General features: G+C 31.0%; 2 protein-coding genes and 1 pseudogene across 3 annotated transcripts; 1 reads left to right on the forward strand and 2 right to left on the reverse strand.

Annotated features, from left to right (window-relative positions):
- Window positions 1–223: 223 nt before the first annotated feature.
- On the forward strand, window positions 224–23,514 carry LOC138937348 (putative leucine-rich repeat-containing protein DDB_G0290503; annotated as a pseudogene).
- On the reverse strand, window positions 11,142–15,274 carry LOC138938304 (uncharacterized). Its single transcript, XM_070305176.1, has 9 exons — window positions 15,019–15,274; window positions 14,637–14,885; window positions 14,429–14,560; window positions 13,805–13,888; window positions 13,484–13,597; window positions 12,707–12,829; window positions 12,252–12,505; window positions 11,599–11,758; window positions 11,142–11,335 (listed from the first exon to the last, which is right to left on the reverse strand). The coding sequence occupies exons 1-9, from the start codon at window positions 15,221–15,223 to the stop codon at window positions 11,220–11,222; spliced, it is 1,437 nt and encodes a 478-aa protein (XP_070161277.1). The 5' UTR covers window positions 15,224–15,274; the 3' UTR covers window positions 11,142–11,219.
- LOC138938291 (uncharacterized) lies at window positions 15,238–18,110 on the reverse strand. Of its 2 annotated transcripts, none has more exons than XM_070305163.1 (3): window positions 18,062–18,110; window positions 17,505–17,560; window positions 15,238–17,410 (listed from the first exon to the last, which is right to left on the reverse strand). In XM_070305163.1, exons 2-3 carry the CDS (start codon window positions 17,522–17,524, stop codon window positions 15,283–15,285), a joined length of 2,148 nt encoding a protein of 715 aa, XP_070161264.1. In that variant the 5' UTR covers window positions 17,525–17,560; window positions 18,062–18,110; the 3' UTR covers window positions 15,238–15,282. The 2 variants fall into 2 exon arrangements, with proteins under 2 accessions (XP_070161264.1, XP_070161256.1); XM_070305155.1 differs by having other exon boundaries at window positions 17,505–17,596; window positions 18,062–18,082.
- Window positions 23,515–23,777: the final 263 nt, after the last annotated feature.

The following is a 23,777-nucleotide window of genomic DNA, read 5'->3' on the forward strand; positions in this document are numbered from 1 at the left end:
CTTCCATCGCGTGAAGGGGAACCAGGACTCTCACTCTGCGAGTCAGTGCAGCGAAGCGGGAAGCGCGTACATGTGCTGCGCAAAGCGTTCTATGGCATGCGTGCAGGGCAGATTTTATCTGGAAACCGCTCAATCTCGTGATACCTGGTCGATCGTTACAATATTCACACATTTCACACAGTTTTCTTTGTAAGGTTAACATTTTTTTATGACAAAAGAACAAATGTACGCGTATGTAAAACTCCTTGAAGGTCCTAACAGAGGGAAAAAAATAATTGTGCGTACCTCTGAAGTCCGAAATTTTTCAATAAGCACACATAAAAACAATGTTAAGAGGATGCCGGAGCGACGGCCGAACTCCGACGGGTTAGCGCCCTCATCTAAGCGTAACTAAAATTATCGATAATACCGACCGAAATTATCGATAATATCAATAATTTTAGTTCCGCTGTTACCAATATTAATATTTCTGCATGTTTTATGCATATTTGAAAGAGAATTGTGTTCAATATGTTGAAATCGGACAACATCGTGTATTTCTACTGCTCTATTGCCTCGCACGCATATCTAAGCGTATCTAAGCGTATAGATAACAGTATAACATATACACGTGTCTGCCTTTATTGCATATTTGAACACAATTGCACACATTACTTATATGGACTTATATATATATATATATATATATATATATATATATATATATATATATTGTTGCGTCCCTGCGGGTCGTCTGTGACCGTTATTCCTGAATCTGCTGTACCCGTCTCCGGGAGAACGTTGCTAAGGGTTGTTGTTAAACAACGGCGTTCATCTGAAGAGAGATCGGCCATCTTAGAGTCTCGCGACGGATGCCATTCCGGGCGGACGTATTCGAGATTACGATAACCGTTATTGTTCTGTGTTCCTTGTATAATAGTGTTCTGTGTTATTATATTAAAGTTCCTTTCGTTCTTTCAAAGGAGTGTTAATTATTTACTTGCGGTACGCAAGTGTCGGTTGTGTCACGCGGATTCGAGTTATATCGATTTCGATCCGCGGACGCAACAATATATATATATATATATATATATATATATATATATATATATATGTATATGTATATATATATATATGTATATATATATATATATATATATATATATACATACATACATACATAGATACATACATACAATAGCACAATACATATATATGTATTATAATATATAATAACGGTTATATTGCTAATCTTACATAACTATTAAATCGCATCCGGTTCAAAATATTGTAAAGCAACCAGCACACGTAAATCGCCTCTGGGATATTTTTTACAATAACCAGCACACGTAAATCGCCTCTGGGATATTTTTTACAATAACCAGCACACGTAAATCGCCTCTGGGATATATTTTTAACCAGAACGCTCATGCAAACCGCATCTGGTATGAAATATTTACAACCAATTCACGAAAAGATCGCTTCTGGGATCAAATATTTCGGCAATATTTAGAGCGCACATGCAAACCGCATTTAGTATGAAATATTTACAACCAGTTCACGAAAAGATCGCTTCTGGGATCAAATATTTCGGCAATATTTAGAGCGCACATGCAAACCGCATCTGGTATGAAATATTTACAACCAGTTCACGAAAAGATCGCTTCTGGGATCAAATATTTCGGCAATATTTAGAGCGCACATGCAAACCGCATCTGGTATGAAATATTTACAACCAATTCACGAAAAGATCGCTTCTGGGATCAAATATTTCGGCAATATTTAGAGCGCACATGCAAACCGCATTTAGTATGAAATATTTACAACCAGTTCACGAAAAGATCGCTTCTGGGATCAAATATTTCGGCAATATTTAGAGCGCACATGCAAACCGCATCTGGTATGAAATATTTACAACCAGTTCACGAAAAGATCGCTTCTGGGATCAAATATTTCGGCAATATTTAGAGCGCACATGCAAACCGCATCTGGTATGAAATATTTACAACCAGTTCACGAAAAGATCGCATATAGATAATATATAACACACATAGTATGCTCGGATCAGAAAGAGACGGACAGAGAAGAATGGGCAAAGAGAAAGAGGATATGAGTGTAAGTGAGCAAGTGTCTATACAAGTGCCAAAAGTAAGAAAAAAAAGGAGATAGTTGGATCTTTCTCCGTAGCAATACTTTATGCTCACTAATATTTAGCGACTGATGTGAATTATTAATCGATATATCGTTGTACAGCCATTCTCTCGCTTACTCATTCCTATTCTCTCTCTCTCTCTCTCTCTCTTTCTTTTTTTTGCCCATGTCTGTCTATTTCTTTATAACAAAAATACTATATGAGTACTAAATACTATGTGCATCATATAAATATAATGTGTATGTTCATGTATTGTAGTAATTCTAAATTCTATTTAAAGATTAATTTTATGTTACAATTTTTTTATACAAAGGTCTTTATGTTGTTTTCTATTTAGGAATTGCTTTAAAGATATAATCAAAAAATTAAAAAAAAACTTGAAATATTACATTTTTATATAATATTACATTATCATACTTATATTTTTGTGTAAACTGCACGGAAAAAAAATTCAATTATATCTAGCGACATATTAGTATATAGTATACATTAAAACAATTCCTTCTAGAATTATGGTATATAAATATACTAACCTTTTGACTCTTATTCTTTTTAAAGAAAGCTGCGGGCAAAGCGAGGCAAGCGTTTCTCATTACATTTTCGCCCTATTATATGAACACACTATGACTACACAAACACAACACTCGTTTTTTAAATTCGACGCGTTATAACGCGTTATAACGGTTGAGCACACTTTTGCGGTTATCTCTCGTTACGCGTATGTACACAACACGCGCGACTGAAACTGAGACTGAGTACTGCCGCGCACTGATATTATCGCATGTGCCTGGCTGTGTGCGTGTGAATAGTACAGTCGCCTTATTCCCCGATACATACTTAGATACATGCATGCTACAAATATCGCGTAATAATAAAAACAAATGCGCATCTTTATAAACGAATATTCTGTAACCGAATAAAAAGTTATTTTCATATTGATTAAAATTAATTCGATACATAAAAACATTATTTATTAATATTTTACGACGTGTCATTTTAATCACAATAATGTAATTAATGCATTTAAATTATTTTCGGATATATAAAATGCGAAATACAGACATTTGATTTTCTATAGTAACATGACATATATATACAGGGTGTCCGGCGTCAACCGCATCACCAGTCATGTGCAGGTAGAGCAGGTGAAACCGAGAAGAAAAGTCCTGTACCAATTTTTTATATAATACTTAATAAAAGAGTTATTATTAAGTAAAGTCTGGCCAATCAGCGCCGATCTTTAGCCGGGCGCATGTCGGTGAACCGCGCGCTTGATAGTGTACGCCGCTGCATACTTCACAGCGCGCGGCTCACTGACGTGCGCCCGGCTAAAGATCGGCGCTGATTGGCCAGACTTTACTCAATAATAACTCTTTTATTAAGTGTTATAAAAAAAAAAGGTAAAGGACTTTTCTTCTCGATTTCATCTGCTCTACCTGCACACGACCGGTGATGCGATTGACGCCGGACACCCTGTATATATATATAAATTTTATAATAATTTATATATATTAATCTAACGTGAAAGATTATAGATAAAGGGAGCCTCACGAGCGAGACTTCGGAACTCTTCGATATTTGTCGTCTCGCTTGCTCCTTCATTCTTTCTCGCTATTGCTTTTGTCGACTCTTCAGCATCGCGCGGGGATCTTTCCTTATATAAACATCTTATAAAATAAAAACTGAAACTTTCATATTGTATTTTATTAGTATAAAAATAATTATAATGGATTAATGAGTGTTCAAGAAAGTAAGCGTTTTATAAATTATATTATTAATTCTGTTTCTCGAACGTTCTAAAGCGAGACGTTACGTGCGAAGCCTTGTTTTCATTCCGTTTTTGCGGTTTCTTCGTATCGTTCGATTCTGACAAACACCTCGTTGTCGATAGCCGATTGGCTCTCGGAATCGAACGATCGAAATTCCTCCTTTTTTGTAGTACCCGTATCAACCGGGATTCTTGTGCGTGGATCGGAAAGAAGGGTTTTTCGTTTAGACACTTCGTCGCAAGCCTTCACCGGGAGCACACCGAACGCCTCACGCTCATAAAGTTATAATTAAACGATAATTCGTGTGTCCGCTCATATCTTGCTGTCGCGTGCGATTACCTAAGACGGTCCGGGAGTTGGTGTCGAAAGGAATAAATACTGTTCAACAAACTAAACCCGGACAAATCAATTACGTCCTATCTCTCCGATCGGCGAAACAAATAAATTCTGTTAATGTGGACGTGTAAATCGAAGGCGCGGCTACAATGAGATTTTTGCGATTAAAATAACACCAAATATGACATAAATCGGATAATTTTAAATGAAATAAGTAATCATAATTTTAATAACATAATTGATTAAAAATAATCCGATTTATGTCATGTTTCGTGTCATTTTAATCGCAAGAATCTCATTAATCCATTATAATTATTTTTATACAGATGAAAAGGAAAATACAAGTTTACTTTTTATATAGAAGATGTTTATATTTTGTAGATAAGGAAAGATCCCCGACGCTGAAGAGTCGACAAAAGCGAGAGCGAGTAAGAATGAAGGAGTAAGTGAGATGACAAACATGAAAGAGTTCCGAAGCCTCGCTCGCGTGACTCCTTTTATCTGTAATCTTTCACGTATATATGTCATCTTACTATAGAAAATAAAACTTTTGTATTTCGCATTTTATATATCTGAAAATAATTGTAATGGATTAATTACATTTTTGCGATTAAAATGACACCAAATACGATATAAATCCGATTATTTTAAATGAAATAAGTAATCATAATTTTAATAACATAACTGATTAAAAATTATCCGATTTATGTCATGTTTAGTATTATTTTAATCGCAAGAATCTCATTAATCTATTAAAATTATTTTGATATCGATAAAATACGAAAAACAGAAATTTTACGAACGATATGTAACCCGAGATATTATAGATAAAGAGAGCCTCGCGAACGAGACTTCGGAACTGTTTGATGTTTGTCATCTCGCTTGCTCCTCGTTCTTTATTGTATTCTTTCATCCCCATTATTATATTCTTTTATTTCTTTGACTTTTATTCTTTCTATATTCTCGTTTTCCTACATAATAATACATTAATTTATTCGTCTTTATTTTATACAACATAAATGAGATATTGTGTATGTCATAAATAGAAAAAGTATTTAATTATGTGCATTTTTGTATGTACATGTGTTGTATTTAACTATAATTAAATAGAAAAAGAAAATAACTTGTGTATCTCATTTATGATGTATCAAATAAACATAAATAAATAAATTTATTTATTTTCATGTAGGGACACGAGAATAGAAAGAATAAAAATTAAGCAAATAAAAGAATATAATAATGGCAATAAAAGAATACAATATACAATAATGAACGAGCATAAAGAAGAGAGAGAGAGAGAGAGAGAGAGAGAGAGAGAGAGAGAGAGAGAGAGAGAGAGAGAGAGAGAGAGAGAGAGCGCGAGAGAGAAAGAGAGAGAGAAAGAGAGAGAGGGGGAGGGCGGGAGGGAGGGAGGAAGGGAGAGAGAGAGAGAGAGAGAGAGAGAGAGAGAGAGAGAGAGAGAGAGAGAGAGAGAGAGAGAGAGAGAGAGAGAGAGAGAGAGGCGCGAGTGTAGGCGTAAGTGAATATGCGAGGAGCATGAAGCTAAGCGATATGTAGTACATAGCGAGCGAGCGATTAGAAAGAGACAGAGCGTATGATCGAGAGAAAAAAGATACTGCAATAATGTTAGTGCGTACATGTATATTACTCTACACGCATGAAAGAGACAAAGGTAGTACGATTATGTCTGTCCTTGTCGTGTAAGATTACAGCTCCGTCTATCGCGACATCACGCAACTAATCTACTGCTCTGTTTTACTCTTGAGCCTCCATCTCGCACACACACATATACACGAAATTTTTATTTTGCAAAATCTTTTTTATAAAGCTTCTAAACTCACTTCTCTAAGTTCACTTATACTCTTTGATGAAATGCCGAGTGCGGAGTTTACTGATTAGGCACGTGTAGATTACAAATTTGTTATATTAAGTAAATGTTGACGCAGAAGCCGATAACAAAACTGTAATTTTCTCATTTTTTTTAACTTTTCATATGAAATGTTAAACTCCGCACTCCGTTATTATGTGTACTTTAATTGTGGAAAAGGATTTGTTGATATCTATAATCAACAAAAAGACTTTGCAACATAAAGAATATTCGCGTTCTGTCGGTAATCCGGCATCCTCTTAAGTATCGCATGGAGGTGAACAAAACAATGTGCTCAGGAATAATTATGTTATTAGGAGGTACGTAATGCACATTTAGTTTTTTAACAAAATTATTTTTTTCAAAAATATGTAAATAATATACCTTTTTATTAAACCCACCCTATAATATGAGTATATCGCAAGAACTTGCAGCAGCAGTCTTTTTTAAATACCCCAAACAGACATGAAACGCGTAATTTATTATTTTGCAGACTCGAAAGATGATATCGAAAAGCGACTAGAAACTTTGAAAAGGTTGCCTGCTATTCCGGAACACTTGATGATAACGGCATCGAGTAATAATACGTCATCCTCAGATGAAATCATTGATTCACTTAACAGTACGGCGTCTTCGAAAAGTACACAAGAAAGTAATTCCGTAAGTTTATACTTTTCATGTTCAAATTGTATAATATATGATATATTATATAAATAATAATCAGAATTGTTAGAAATATCTTATATATTGACATTCATGTTTCAGATTTTGGAAAAAGTATTATCAGTGAAACTGGAAAAGTTATTGAAACTGCCGTCTACAATAAAAGATGTCGATGAAAATGCTAATGAACAGGTATAACATAAAATATTTGCAACAAATTTTAAGTACATATATTCCAAAGTATTTTCATCAAAATACATAGTGTTACTGAATTATTTCTTTTATGCTTCTTATAAGTAATTAAATTATAGTTAATGTTTTTTATATTAGTAGGATCTTTTGGATAAATGAAATTATTTGACTTATTCTGTATCAATTTGTGCTTCGAATACTGAGCCCTGCTTGTTCTTATTTATTATTAACTCTCAATTACGATCTTTTTGTGACATTTTTTTATTCTAAATTTGTAATATTCTTTTTTTTATTATAAAGACAAAAATCATATTAATGTTACAAATATAAATAAAAATTATATGTACCTAAATAAGTATTTAAATAAACATTTATTAATCTACATTTTAAGCAATAAAATAGAATTTTTTAAATTTATTATAAGAAAGAAAAAATTAATGCACTTTATTTTTGATGTTTCATTTTTTATTACGATAGTGTATTTCTGCAAACTTAATGTTTTTCTTTATTGCTTTTTGTTATATAATTGTTGTAGTTCTTTTTTACAGGAACACGCTTTTATATTCAGAAATTAATTTTATTTTACTTTTTTGTCTTGTTTTGGTTTCTCGTTTTTTTCCTCTCGTCTTTTTCTTTTTTTTTATTATTCTGTTTTCGAGTCTAATTAATATATTGACCTTAACTTGCTCAGTTTTCTAAAGCTTTATGACAACTTTTATGTGGCGGCCTACGGCAACCACAAAATTACGGTAGCGCGATATTCGCGAAATATTAGCATTTCTCGCAAGCGCTCGCCCATCCGCGCGTAGTGCGGGAGACACCGCTAGTCGGCGCAAGGCGCTCGGGCCAACATGGAAGTCGAAAGCAGTCCGGCGCTCATATAGCGTGTCCGCGCGTAGTTACGAGCGGCACCGCTAGGCGGCGCAGGGCGCCCGGGCCAACCTGGAAGAGGAAAGCCGCCCGACCAGAATATAGGTCAGACCCCTGCGGTGAAAAACACGAAGAAAGTTCTTGGCGCCAGTCGCCTACTTTCGTGCAAGTCGCTTTAAAAACGTTGGTAACCGATACGGCGCCAGTCGCCGTACCACCATTCAAGACGCCACGAATTAAGAGCGCCAGCACGCTGCCCACATTGGCCGAGATCACCCTCCGGCGCAAGACTCGCCTAACGCTGTTGCACTTCACCTCGGCCAAACGGAGAAGAGACGGCGCTCAGTCGCCACCAGCCTCCGGCGTTTGGTCGCCTCTAGCTTCAGGCGCTCAGTCGCATCCGGCGCTCGGTCGCCAGATCCACCAAGTGCTCAGCCGCTGATAGATCTGACCCACGGCGCCAGTCCACCATCTGCCAGGAACGAACCACCGGCTCCAGGAGACCCACTACCGAAGCGGAAGAAAACCAAGGCCCGGCTTCAGGCACTATTCGGCGCTAGTCCGCCGAAATCAATTACCGGGCATTCGGGCTCGGGAATCAAGAGGGACCGACCGATCACGCCAGATATTGGACGACCACGGAGTACCACGCCTCCGATCCCGTGGTTCCCTCCACCGCTTATATCGCCCCTACGCAGGACACCCGTGAAATTGAGCATCGCCATGCAGACGAGCCCTCACAAAACCGGCATCGACGCAGCGACACAAACGAAGAGACGAGGAGGAAGGGCACGCAAAGTGCTATTAAATAACAACTACCAAATGTGCAATTGAAATTACGATAAGGAGAATCGTTATTGTAAGAAGTAAATGAAGAAATAAATAAATTATATTTTAAACAACACATTCATATCTCTACCTACAACTTTGGGTTAAGAACTGCGAACTAGCATATAAACTACGCGTATAACCGCGCAGCGACCCATATTTATATTAAAATCATACGAAATCGGGTATAAAAAATGTAGAATATTTTGCTATCAATATTTCAACTGTGTAAATATATTACAATTTCAATCGAAAACTTTGATTGAAGCAATCTCGGCTTATTCCAATTAAGTATAACAAGGAGGCAGAGCAGATTAATATGCGACACAAAGCTGACAGAGCAAAGCTGAATGGTTGGGATTGCTGGGAATGTGAAAAAGTAATATCAAAATATAATTATACAAAATATGTACATATAAAGGAAATATTTTCTTCATAAACAAATATTAATTTTTCTCATTCTGTATGTGATCTTTTAGTATTACAAAAATTTATCGCTGTCAAAAGACGAATTACAGAAGCGAAAGAATCAATGCTCGCGGCACAAGTACGAGAGACCTAAAACACCAGAAGGTATATTTATAATGTTATATTATAATTTTTCATCACTTTTGTGATACATTATATAAAATACAATTATATATAATTGTATAAAATGTTATTATATAAAATGTAATCTTTTTTTTCTTAAAAGAATTTTGGAATCCAGAATTTCCTGAGACAGTCGTCGGAATGTATAGAACCAGCATTAGAAGGGGGCTGCATTGATTCGGAGGTATTGTACAATATTTTTAAATATATTACAAATAAATCATTAGAACTTAATAACACTATTTATTTTTATAACTACAATATATTTTTTGCATGTTTAGATAAATAATAATATTTGAAATGAACGCGAAGGCAAAAACGTAGTTTTGAATGTTTATAATTTGTTACGAAAGTTATTATTGAACATGTTTAACTGAAGTATATGTCACGTGACATTTTAGATTTCTCAACGTCAAGAAAACTCTACGTTAGATCTCAGTCATTCAAAAGTATTATTTAATTTCTGCTATTAGATCTTAGAATTGATAAATTAATAAATGTATTATTACAATTTAAATAAATACATGTAGAGCAATCAATCGTTGGGAGGATGCAACAATGAAAAGGTACGTTGATTGGTATTTAATTTTCTAACAATTGAGGTAAATATTAAAAACAAATTTATTCTATCACGTGACTTTTTAGACGATTGAATTTGAAGAAAACGATGCATTACAAGCGAATGATTCGAGGGTACATATTTAATTAATAATTAATAATTTCTGCAATTCGACCACACATTGTTTTGAAAACATTAATGTATTTAATTTTATTATTGCAATTAACAATTTATTTTTTTACACACTGTTCAATTGGAATTCATATCACTGTGTCTTTTTAGATTTCTAAATATGAAGAAAGCACTACTGATGTAGACAACCATATTTCAGAGGTATACCCTAACAGCACATATAGATTCTGAGAATGTTCGGAGGATATCGCAAAAGTATATTGCGTACATTCTCAAAATATTCGATATACGTACTATGACATACTGAGTACATACTGAGAATGTTCCTATGTCTCACTTATTATAGTTCGTAGAATATTCTGTGAATATCTTTTAATATATCTTTAGTATATCTTTAGTATATCTATAGAATGTTATCCAGTACATGTTATTGGTATATTTATAGAACGTTGCCTAGTATATTACTGGTATATCTATAGAACATTGTCCAAGTATGTTATTGGTATATCATGCATTGATTAGGATTAGGTTAGGTGATGTTATATTAATTTTTACTCTATTTATATTTGATAAATATATATATTTATATAAATTAAAATTTTTTTTTCATGTCATACATTGTGTATTGAATTATTATACATTTACAATGCCACGTTGCAATACCTTCTTTTAATTATCGAACTTTGATAAACGCCGCAATGTCCTTTTCTATTAATATTTTATAATATCTTATATTTTGTAATATCTTATAATTTATATTAAAATATCTTCTTAACTTATTATATAATTAATATCTTATTATTATTTTATTTTATCTTATATAAATATCTTATTAACTTATTATTAATATCTTATTATTATCTTATTATTATTTTATTATATAAATATAATAGACGCGACACAGAGATTTATTGTCATAAAAAATGGACGGCTATCATGGACGGTTGCTTCCTGTTAAGCCTATCACACAATGCAAAGGAACAGGCAATAGGAACAAGGAATAACACAGGCAACAGAAATAATCACATTTCAACTTATCAGAAACTGTATATCAACTCACAATGGAATATGGAATAGGTAATAGGAAATCCAACGCGCCGGAAATTTTATTCCTATTGCCTATTCCACATTCTATTGTGCATTGATACACAGTTTCTGGTAAATTGAAATGTGGTTATTTCTATTGCCTATATTATTCCCTGTTCCTATTGCCTGTTCCTTTGCACTGTGCAATAGGCTTTACTATTGTTGCTGCTTCGCACACTCGGGAATCCATAAGATTCATTCTTGTATATTTCGAGAACGCTCCATGCGCTCTTTAGCATGGGCTAGCCATATTTTTATAGGCGCGGCAATCTGCTCGTCCGTCACATTAGTATGTGATTTTCGTATCACATCTGGAAAAGAAACATTTTCATTACTTAATTTTATTTCATCAATAAATATAAGAACAAATATGTCTATGATATAATTTTAATCAAGTAAGAAATGAGTATGCTTTATTTCTAATATATATAAGAGATACTTGAAAAATATTAATATTAACATATGTTTTATTAATTAATAAATGCTACAAATATTTACGAATGTCTTTCAATTTATTAAGGAATTATACAATTTATTAATAAAAAAATAGGTTGCTTTTAAATATTTTACTTACTCATAATTATTTTGCATATATCCAGTTTTGAAAAATTTTGTTTTTTTTTTGCTCCGTACCAACTGTATTTCTCCGCCAAATTATTAGATAATATAGATTTTATTACTCGTAAACATGAGGTTTTCATATTGTCACAAGTTAAACGTACCAATTGTTTAATCTGAAATTATTTTAAAGTAGTATTATGAATAGTTATTTTCGAAATATGTATAAGCAAAATGATATAGTATTATATTTTATTAACTATTCTTTGCATAAAACATCTCGAAACGAGAAAAAGAATATAAATAACTTAGGATCTGCAATTCTGAATAAAAATATTCCACAAAATATATGTTTGTAAATGCTTTTTTATAAAATTTCTATAAAAAAACTTGTTTCATCTAAATATATAATTTATATACATATGCATCTGCTATCTTTGAGAAATTTACATATGTTGCACGGATCAAATACATTACATAATCTAGAAAATAGATATGATTTTATCATGCAAGAAATAATATTCAATACATAAAATTTGTTTAAAATTTTTCTACTGATATTCTCTTCAAAATTGTCCATCAGATCCTAAACTATTATCCTTCCTTTTCTCAAAGAAATTTTATAATACTGAAATATTTTTAAGATTGAAATATAGATATTCGATTTACCATTTGATTCCGATAAGATAAATCATTTTTTAATTTTGTTTCCATGAGTTGAAGACTATTCTCATCTTTGAGTGGTAAATCTTCAAAAATATCAATTTCTCTTTGTTCCATTTCGAAAATTGAAGTAAGTGAAAGTTTGTCTAATATAAGCTTTTGATTTGTGTTCATTAATTTCATTTTTTGGCTCATATTATTAACTTTTAATTCCAAATTTATTAATTTTCTAACGACAAATCGTTGAAAATTTTCCATTCCTATAAAACATTAAAAAAAGTTAATTCATGTATGTGTGAAAAAGATGAAATTTTTGAAAAATTCTAGATTGAAAATATAAAAAAAAAAAATAAAAATAAAAACGAAATATAATGCAAAAATGTTTCCGAATAAATAATTAAATATAGGACTTATGAAAATATCATAATCATAAATAAAATAGAAACTATTTGCATACTAACTTTGTTCATAATTCACATTTGGCATATTGTTTGTTGATAACATTGAGTTAACATCATCATTAATATTATCCTCATCATTATAGCATTCTTCTGGGTTGGGCAAATTTTCAGTACATTGTGGCTCTAAAAGTAATAAAATAAAATTACCATACTATTTCAATACAATTTAAACATTGATTTAGTTATTGATCTAATTTTTTATATCAGATATAATATGTAATGGCTTTATTATTACATATAATATCAGCCAATAACATTACAAAGATTTAGTTTACACCGATACTTTAATATGCGTACTAAATTATATTATAATGATCAATCACAGTCATCCCATTCTTCCGAGGAATGATTGTTATTGGCCATAATATACTTAGTACGCATATTTAAGTATTGATGTAAACTAAGTTAATATATAATATATTTTATTTTTCCGATCTACATTAGACATTCGTTATATATGTTATTTTAAAATTACTTATACTCCTATTAAATCATATCAATTTGTTTTTCTAATAATTATAAGAGCGTCAAGGTCGAGTGTTTTCCAACAAAAGACATAGAGAACAATATAACACGTCTTTTGCTGAAAATCTTCTATTATAAAAAACATTTAGGTGTATAAAAAAAATACAAAATTTTTTAAAAATTTGGGAAGTTAAAAATATGAGAAAAAGTGTAAGAGTATATGACGATAAATTGTTTCATACTCAATAACATTATGACACAAACTATATCATATATAATTATAAGTAAACTAGGAATTATTTTTATACTAACTTTTTTTATAATTCAACTTCGAACCTGATGTGTTGATTGCTAATAAAGTTGAGTTAACATCATCTTTATCATAGCATTCTTTAGGGTTAGACACATTTTCAGTATATTGTGATTCTAAAAGTAATAAAATAATGTTATTATTATATATATTATTTTTACAATTTTTACATAGATTTATTAAATCCAAAATATACAATATCTATCTCATTTGTCATAAACACAAGATTATAAAAAATAAAATATACTAGAATCAAATATTTATTACTGATTGTTCTGCATATATATATATATATATATTTATTTATATTTATTTATATATACCTTGTACATTATAGTTACAGTCATACACAGTCATTACATTTAATTCTCCATCACAAAGTTCGATATTTTCATCCTCTTGTAATTCTGAAACAAAAAAGTTCAATATTTTTATACTTTATATATTTACTCCGCATTCATGAATTTTTGATGCTTTGTTCCAATATTTTTCCTTGTAGGTGTGTTATTTTTTTATCTTTCTGTAATATTATATCTTTATTATTTTGCTTTAGGTACATTCTAATTTTCTGAAATTATGAAGATAATAGAAATTAAAGAATATGATTTTATTATGTATTTATACTATAGTAAAGCTTACTTGATAAAACAGCTTATTTTTTACTGTTAATAACACTAAAATTATTTATTCTGTAAAAAAGATGGAATCCAAAGAATGTATCAAGAATATATACCAAAAATTAATTATTCGTGCAATAATACCGGGAAGCTCTGTATACATAAATGCGTGCAAATGTGTGTGTGTGTGTGTGTGTGTGTGTGTGTGTGTGTGTGTGTGTGTGTGTGTGTGTGTGATATCAGAAGCATATATAATATATATTTTACAATATTCAAATTTATAAATCTCTTGTACAAATCTTAATTTATTTCGCCAAAAATCATACTTACGAAAATCATCTTTTTCCCCTATTTCTACAATGCACTGATTGTTTATTAATGTTCTATTAATAGTTCTATTATTGTCCACTTTATTCTCAATTTTTTTGGCACATTTTCTATTGATGTTTCTGTAATTAATATCTAAAATTCATGCAATAATATATTATTGAAACATTTTAGTCTTTTTTAATTGATTAATGCTTTATAGTGCTTTTACCTTTTTGTGGATTTTTTTGAGTTTTTGATTTATTCCTACATGTAGCCACGTTATCAATCTTCGGGATTTTTGAAAATTCCCTTATAAATTCATCCGAAAGTTCATCGCTGCTGCTCGTTGATGTGTCTACGACTTTAGCAGCTCTGATTTTTCTAGACTTTTTCAGATATTCTTCTTTTTCAGTAGTAGAAGTAAGATCTGATTCTTCTTCGGCCTGTTTCAATTTTTGCCTTGCCACTCCATAATTTGCTGCAACAAAACAATTAATCATAATAAAAATGTATCATTTTCCTATAATTATTAAAAAACATCAACATATATTAATATTATACGGAAAACTAATATAATAATAATATATATTCAAGAAAAGAATGTTACTTACAATATGTTCCATATACTTTTCGAATATTATGTGTCAACCATGTGGGTTCCGGTTCCTCCATTAATTTCACCGCCTTGTCGTACCTTTTATTATTCGTGAAATTAGGCCAAACGGCTTTCTTGGAATCCTCATTCAGCCAATTGTATGGAACAATTTGAAGTCCATCTTCAAACTCAACGATTGCATAAAACTTCGTGTCAGTCATTCTGTTATTTAGATAAATATAAAATTATTTATATTTTTTTCCGTTTTAGCCGTTTTTTATTACATTTTACTATGTATCAATGGAAACACTGCATATTTGTCGTCTCCATATGGTAACTTCACATATTTTCTAATAACATTTTTTAATGGCCACGATTTCAAATCTGAGTACGAATGTACAATATAAATTCCAAGAAATGAAGATGGACAAGGCATATTAAATAAATCCTTTTTTTCCAAAAATTCGCGGCCTATAATGACAGGAATATTTCGTTTTGTGCAGTATGCTATATTTTTTATAGATACAATGCTACCACAATTTAAGCCACAACAACTATCCGCAAGTGTATTACTCTTCAATATAATTCCGTTGTATTTTACAATTTTATATTGTGGATTCTTGCAATTGGATATAAGTGGACCATCATGATGCAATAATATTAAATTTGGATGTCCCACAACAGAATGTGATAAAATAGTTGATGAATCTGAGTTAATTTCTTTTTCAATATATCTTCGTATAACTTGTTGTAAAGGTCTGTCCGCTTTTCTTATGTATTTCTTTAATATTTGCATATAGTTTTCAAATTTGAATGCACTGAAATTATCAAGCGGTCCAAATTTCTTGACGTCATCAATAAGATGTATTAAATTGTGAATATTATGTGACATATTATAAACTCCATAAAGTTTCATAAATCTTTTAATAAAGAGAAGTACCAAATCTTGTGCATAAGTTACATATTCGTTTAAATCTGATGAAGATAAAATTCTAATAATCACATGTAATATTAGAAAGTGTATATACACATTCTTTTTTAATATAGATTTAAAAGCCAATGGACCAGTGTATAACAATATCAATCTATATTCCGTAGCTTTCCATAATTTTACACAATTCATTGATCGTGGCTTTCTTGCAAATTCTGCAGGTATTGAAGGCTTCAATTGTATTACTAAACGTGTAGAAATTTCTTGGACAGCTCTAGACTGTAATCGATAATGTAACTCTCCATCAAGCCATAAGTATATTAATTTACGCATAATTCCCAGACATATCAAATGCATATAATCTAATGGAACATCATTAACAGGCTTAAAATGAGGTATTTGTAATAAACTACAAGTGATATCTGGTTTGTGATAATTTTCATCTATCTTTCGTTTGAAATCGTCATCTGTTCGAAGTGGTGCATTGACCTGTGGGAAACATATTCGATTTCCTACATATTCTCCTTCTGTTCGACATTTGGTACAACTGAAATATCCAGAATGTCCATTTACACACAGAACAAATGCTTTCGCTGGTGTATCACAAATTAAAGCCGCAAGTCTGCATGGTATGTTACAACCATTTACGTTAATGCCATTTTCACATATATCTTTAACCTCGTCAACAAAATCTTTTAAAAAATCATTGACATTTGCCGGTTTTTCATTTCCATGATAAAGTCCAATTAGAAAAACATTATCATATGAAAGAACTGAACCTAGTATGGGCCAGAATTGTTGTGAGGATGATTTCGACAGTGGTAATCCATCAATATTGATAGCTATTTTCACACAATCAATATTATCCTTTATGGATGTCAATATATCTAATACAGAATTCAGTAATCCAAAATGGTAGTATGTTCCCGGTATTACTATACGTATCTCTTGTCTTCTTGGTGTTTGTAGAAGTGAGCGTGCATCTAACAACAATTTTGAAAAACAAGAATGTTGTTTTAATCTTTGAAGTAATGCTCTGAGAGCAGTATGTGAAATTTGATACTCTGTAGCCCAGACAGCAAGACTATTTTTAAAATCGTCTGTTGTATTTGCATTTTCAGTATTTGCATTTGCAATATAAGATACTGATTCTTGGGAAATGCTCACAGAAGATTGTTCTGAATCCGATTCAATCAATTCTATATATTCATCATTTTCACATTTTATAGATATATTATTTCGTTCAGAAATAGTGTCATTTTCAATTGCAAGTGTCTCATAACACTTATGTGAATTGATTGTGGAATCATTTTTCAAATATTCTGCATTTTCATAATCATTACTATGTGACAATATACTCGTATTTAACAAACTATCACATATAAGTTTTGATTCTTGTGCGGCTAGTCGATTTAAGTGCCTTTTTGATATATGTGAAATGTCTTTTCTGAATCGCTTTCGATTCATTGTTATATTTCTATTCAAATAAAAATATAAATAAGTTTTGTTATAATATTTATGAATATTATTCTTAGAGAGAGAGAGAGAGAGAAAGTATAATGCACACATACACAGGGTGTCCCAAAATCATCGCACACCATTTTGCTGACAGATTCTGTGGAACATTCTAAGACGAAAACTCTAAGTCATGAGTCATGAAAACCTGACAATTTTCAAAATAAAATAACAATATGAAATTATATGAATATATAATATCTCTTGATAACCTATTTTTATTTATAAAAATTATTTGTGACTCCCAGGTAATTGTTTTTTCATTATTATTTTTCAACAAGCCAAATTAAATGCATGTATTATTATATTATACAAGTTATCTTGTATACACACTAGCGATTAAACAGAATGTGTACTAATATAAATAGTTCAAAATTATTAATCTAATTTAATAAATAAATTATTAGTACATATGCTCTTTAAAGTATTATTGCATATGAATAAAGAAATTATGGGTAATTATGTATAATATAGTAATACATGCATTTATATATGTATAACTTTGTTCCACGAAAAATAATAAAAATTGTATGTAGGATATATTTATCAATAGAAGAGCAGAGAGAGTTCAAAATTATTAATGTATTATATTAAATATCATTAGAAAACTCACTTGATTTATTGTTGAATCCAGTTTATTAATTTCCTTGCTTTATTGTACAACTTGTGTATATCTACGTATTCTTTGTATCTCTACGTAGATAAAGATCAATTTTTCTTATCCCAGAAAGCAGATTATGAAGTAGAGATACGATTTTCTTTTTGTGGAAATGCTGGAATATAATGAGAATTTCACATAAAAATACATATATAAATATATGTCTTTGATATCAATGTGATAACATATTAAACTTAAATGTTTACCATCATATTTTTAAACTGATTTAAAAACATTGTACAATAGTATTTCTATACATATTTATGATGTAAATCAATTCAAAAATGTGATTGTAAACATTTAGATCTAATGTTATTTCAAAAATTATAAGAGACACATATGGAAGGTATACACGTCCATCAATGACTCGTTCTATTCTGTTGCTTGTTGCTTCATGCAGTGTACTATAACAACGGAACAAATCATTGATGAGCAGTGTACATAAATAAGTAAGAAAAAAGTAGAAAGACATAAGATGTAAAGGAAATAAAAATGTAAATTTTTTAAAGATTATTGTACTTATTTCTTGTTTTGTATCACAGCTGTATATGTGTGCTTTCTATACATATACGTAGAGTTTTGTATAGAAATAGATTGCGCTTTTTTTGTGGCAATGTTGAAATATAACGAGAGTGTTAGATAATAATAAAAATATTTTTTATCTATGAAATATAAACTTACGATAAATAAACAAATTTTAAAATATCCGATTTTGAGGTTATTTTGCAGTAGCAAAGTATTTTATCGAAAATGATTAAGTATGAATAAAAAATATGAAAAATATCTTTCATGCGGAAGTATCTTTTATGTTTAGTAGTGTAGTTTAAAAAGAAAAGGATTACCTGTGATTAATCACAATGTGTATAATCGCACGTCGTCACCAGATGTACAAGAAGAGATAAATGCCGGCAACACCGGAAATTACGTATCTAAAATGACATGCTACACATATATCCGCTAATAAATAAATTCGCGTAATTCAAAAGTATATTCTGAGAATATATGAAAAATAATATACTGTAAGAGATAGTAAAGGTATATTCTGAGAATATACGAGAAATAATGTACTATAAGAGATATTAAAAGTTTATTCTGAGAATATACGAGAAATAATATACTATAAGAGATATTAAAAATATATTCTGAGAATATACGAGAAATAATATACTATAAGTGATGTTATAGAATATTCTCAGTATATTATATCTGTAACGTATGTTCACAGTACAAGTATAGAATATTCGAATGATATCATGTGCTGTTAGGGTATTATAATTTCATCAATGCTTTCATCATGCATTGTTTTTTAAGTACTCATTTTATACTGTAATCAGTGTATCCCAAAAGATCCCAAAAGTCGTTTTTAAACATTTATACATTGCGACATTTTTGTGTGAAGATAACTAACGTCTTTCAAGATTTTAAAGCCAAAAAGTTATTTTTTATTATAATTAATTTTCATAATAAGCTTATAGTAAATGTTTAGTCGAAATTCACCCCGCGTGGTATTTCTAAATTTCCGAATACGGAGAAGTAAGTTCCACGGTTGATATCAATCTGTTAAGAGTTTATAATTTGTATAATTGTTCTGTATATTTAGTTTTTGAAAAATTAATCTAATTAACCAAAAATTAACTTATATTAACCAATTTTTATACTTTGAAGAGTCCATTGGTATATGAACGTGAAAATGAATCGAAATCTCGGCGTCATTTAATCAAAACCACTGCAACTATGTGTAGTAAAGCGTGTAATGATACAAAGGTATCGTGTAAAATATTTATTTGAAAAAAAATATGATCCCTTATACCGAGAGAAAAATGTTTCTAATTCAAATACGAATGAAGGAGGCATTTACATCTTTAACGCAACAAATTTCATCATTCTTTTTTCGTTTAATGCATAAATACATTCAATCGGAGTTCAAGGTATCTTTTTCACCAAAGTACTCGCAAACAAAATACAATGTTTGTATTTTGTTTGCGAGTACTTTGGTGAAAAAGATGTTCTAAAAAAAGGAAAAAATTATTGAAATTGTTGCAAATAACTGCACGGTATGTTTTTGAAAAAAGATTTTACGCTGCTAATCGCAGCTTCCAACAGGATATTTAAATAAACTAAAAAAATCAAACAATAATCAGTTAAAAATGAAAGTAGCGATTTGCAAAAAAAAATTCATCGTGGCAAACATACAGCTCCATAAAATTCATTATGATTAAGACTAAATATATAACATAATATATAACAGAATAACTAGTAGACATTTTAAATAATTCGGTATAGCCGTTGCCAAGATATTACTGGCACCAATTTCAAAAAAAAAGTTTCGAGAGATAAACGTGATTAAAATATACATCAAGTTCTTGTTTCAAATTTTGTATCTCTCTCTGGTAATTTAAAAATAACCGTCTTTAAATTTTCGAAGAAACTTTTTCTTGAAACCTTATACTTTTTGTAATGTGTAAAAAAAAACGAAAAGACATGTTTTCAAAATTTTTAGGTCTACATGCCCCCTTCAAATAATTTTCAAAATATATGGGAGGGATTGTTACAATAGTGTATATAAATGTATTTATGATGCCGTTTTTGATTCAGTAATATTTGTCGCTGTTTTAATCTCATGTATTGATGAAAATTATTTTAACTCTCATACGTTTGGATACATTTTCCTCTCTGCATACATAGTACTACTATAATAGCAGTACAATATACATTTTTAACTTAAATTTTTGTACTCGTTTTTTGCAGTTTAAAGAAAAAAAATCGTTGCTTCCTGAAAAAATCTCGAAATTACAATCAAGGATTGAAGAATTACAGGAACGCAATGACAAATTATGAAATGAACGTAAAGAAATAAAACAAAAGCTGGAGGAAGCAATGTCCGAGTTGACAAATGTAAGAAAACTAAACAAACGACTGCAAACGGTGTTGATCGATAAAACTAACGAATGCGAAGGTAAGAAGTTGTATATACATTATGCCTCTTTCTTGTCAGTTTATAAAAGTATCTGAAATTCTTGAAGTATAATAAATGCACTAACAAGTAATATTACATTCTGTATGGCTACCCAGATAGCACAGAAAGGCCAAAAGATATCTTAAAGATATATAAAAGACAATAAGACGTCTTTAAGTCATCTTTTTAGTTATCTTTTAGACATGTGTGCTGTCTGAGTAGAGTCTTGTACTTTTTTAAATCGTTATGACTGTAGATAAAAATAACTAAAACATTTTAATTTTTACAGCAACGCTGAAAACCATATTGACTGCCAATATCAACATGCAGTATGAAAATAATTTTCCACCAATTGGGACAAGACAGTCTAATGGGATGGTAATGAGTACAGGCTTTTCTATGTATTATATTATTTATAAAAATTGTTCGTCATGGTAATAAAAATTAATGTATGCACTACATATGATCCACATTGGGCGAAACGAGTGGATTAATGAAATTCACTATAACAGAGTGTGCAACTCGTCAAAAACTCCTCGCCAATTTGCAAGTAACATTATTTTCCCTGTTTTCGACGATAAATTGCTCATGACTAGCACCGTTACAGGATACACTAATGCACGACACGGTGAAAAAAGACCATGCAATAAACTGGACGAAAAGAAACTGGGGGCTTGTGAAGGTAAAACGTGTTTAATTGTACAACGTATAATATCAATACAAATATATGTAAGAATGTAACGTTTAACTACAGTATATGGTCATTTTTATTTTTGTTCAGATATATACAAGCATTGGATAAATAACACGTACAAAAAGAAATTTGCTAACGCTCCTTACAAAGACAATACTACGAGAGAATTATTGAAATTTTATTATTACGTGGGAAAAAAAACTTGCTGATTTCAAGAAAAGTTTGCGTGAAAATGTCACCGACAAAAATGCGAAAAAGCGACGACAAAACAGCGATAAAAACAAAAGCAAGAAAAGTAAAAGCAGCGAAAAGACTGACGAACGAAACGAGGAAGACGTAAATGTTGTTGAGAATGACGAAGATAGTCGTTTTTACGATTACTCGCCCGAAATTCATTCATCGTAGTGGTCAGAAAAGTTTGTTCTTTTAACTGTTAATCATTTATTATAAATTTAATTACTTTTTGTTTATATGAGTTTATTATAAGGTTTTACATTTATCATAAGTTTAATTACGTTTTGTTTATATGAGTTTGTTATAAGATTTTTATTTTTGTCGATTAAAAACCAAACAATACATCCAAATTAGGAGTATTTTTTTGTAAGTGTTATGCAGTTGAGAAAGAAATTAAGATTTTATTTTAAATAGCTTGATTGTGAAATCAATGTTTTGAAATCGTGGAAAATGGTGAAATTTTGAATAGCAACGGATTACTTTTGTCGTCCTCCGACAGATTCACATCGTCTTAAAACCGATTTAATTGTAACTTATGAAATCGTATAATTTCGGATTTAGGTGGATGTATATCACCCAACATTAATCCGCCTGAAGCGTATTAAATTCGATTTGACTATTTTCAATCGGTTTTAATACCGTATTTTCGATGCAGAAATCCCGATCGATACGGATTACTTTTTTTTTAATCCGTTTTAATCGACCATTTTCGGCAGGGTTGTGCTCATAAGCGTTCTATTTCCCTATTAATCTTCGGGGAGAACAGTTGACGGTAATGAATTACAATTGCATGTTTTCTTCGTTATTTGCTTCGAAGATGCTACTGTCCTATGATATGGGAGAATAATTTCTCTCAATGGCAACTCGTTCGACGGATGTACGATTTATGTCAAGTCCGTCTACTTCTACTATGTTATTATTATTATTAGGAGGGAATGTGTTTTCCACTACTTGATTTATTTCTAATTCGCGAGATCTTAATTCGGGTGAATTCGCGCCTGAATAATCTTTATTTAAATTTTTCCGTACATTATCGCGAATGTCGCGGGCCGCCTCCTCGATTACTTGTACGGGTGTCACAAAACCGAATCTATTCGCTAGTCGCGCTGGTACGCTCAAAAATCGCGGTCGGTAGAACGTAACTCTTTTTGGTTGTGCCGACATTTACGCTATTTTATTGTACAATGTTTTGACTTACAGTATAACGATGATGTGTCGCCGACCGGCTAATAAAGACCGGCGGCGCGAGAAGTAAGAGCTTAATAGCGACGGGCTTCCGGGCTCGCTTGCGAGTTACCGCTCCACGCGAGTAACCGAACACGAAGGGACTTGGTTAGAGCCCAGCAAACACAGATACATAACTGTAACATTGCCATAATGAAACGGAATGTAACAAGTAATATAACGTATTTGTTACATATAACATTCACGTTAGTTGTAATTTCCCACTCATACAAAATTCCAGTTATATAACATGAATATAATATGTTACTAAAATGTTATATGATTGTTACAGTCATGTAATAGTCCATTCAAGTAGCAAACTGACGTCACAATGAATAAATTTTGGTCACGAAATGACCAATTAGACATCCTAAAAGTTAGGTCTCATAAAACCTGAAAATGAAGTGATATGTTACACGGGACGTCATTTTCTAACGTTTGTTTGATGGCAAAACTAAGACTAATTACAGTAATAATAATTGCATATGAATGTAATATACAATATATTATAGAGAAATTTAAATAATTTAATTTATAAAATTAAAGATTTTGTTTATATGGAA

Source organism: Polyergus mexicanus, unplaced genomic scaffold (genome assembly GCF_030449975.1).
Source record: "Polyergus mexicanus isolate NDT 795.1 unplaced genomic scaffold, iyPolMexi1.0 SCAF_1, whole genome shotgun sequence".
In the NCBI taxonomy this organism is placed as follows: Eukaryota; Metazoa; Arthropoda; class Insecta; order Hymenoptera; family Formicidae; genus Polyergus; species Polyergus mexicanus.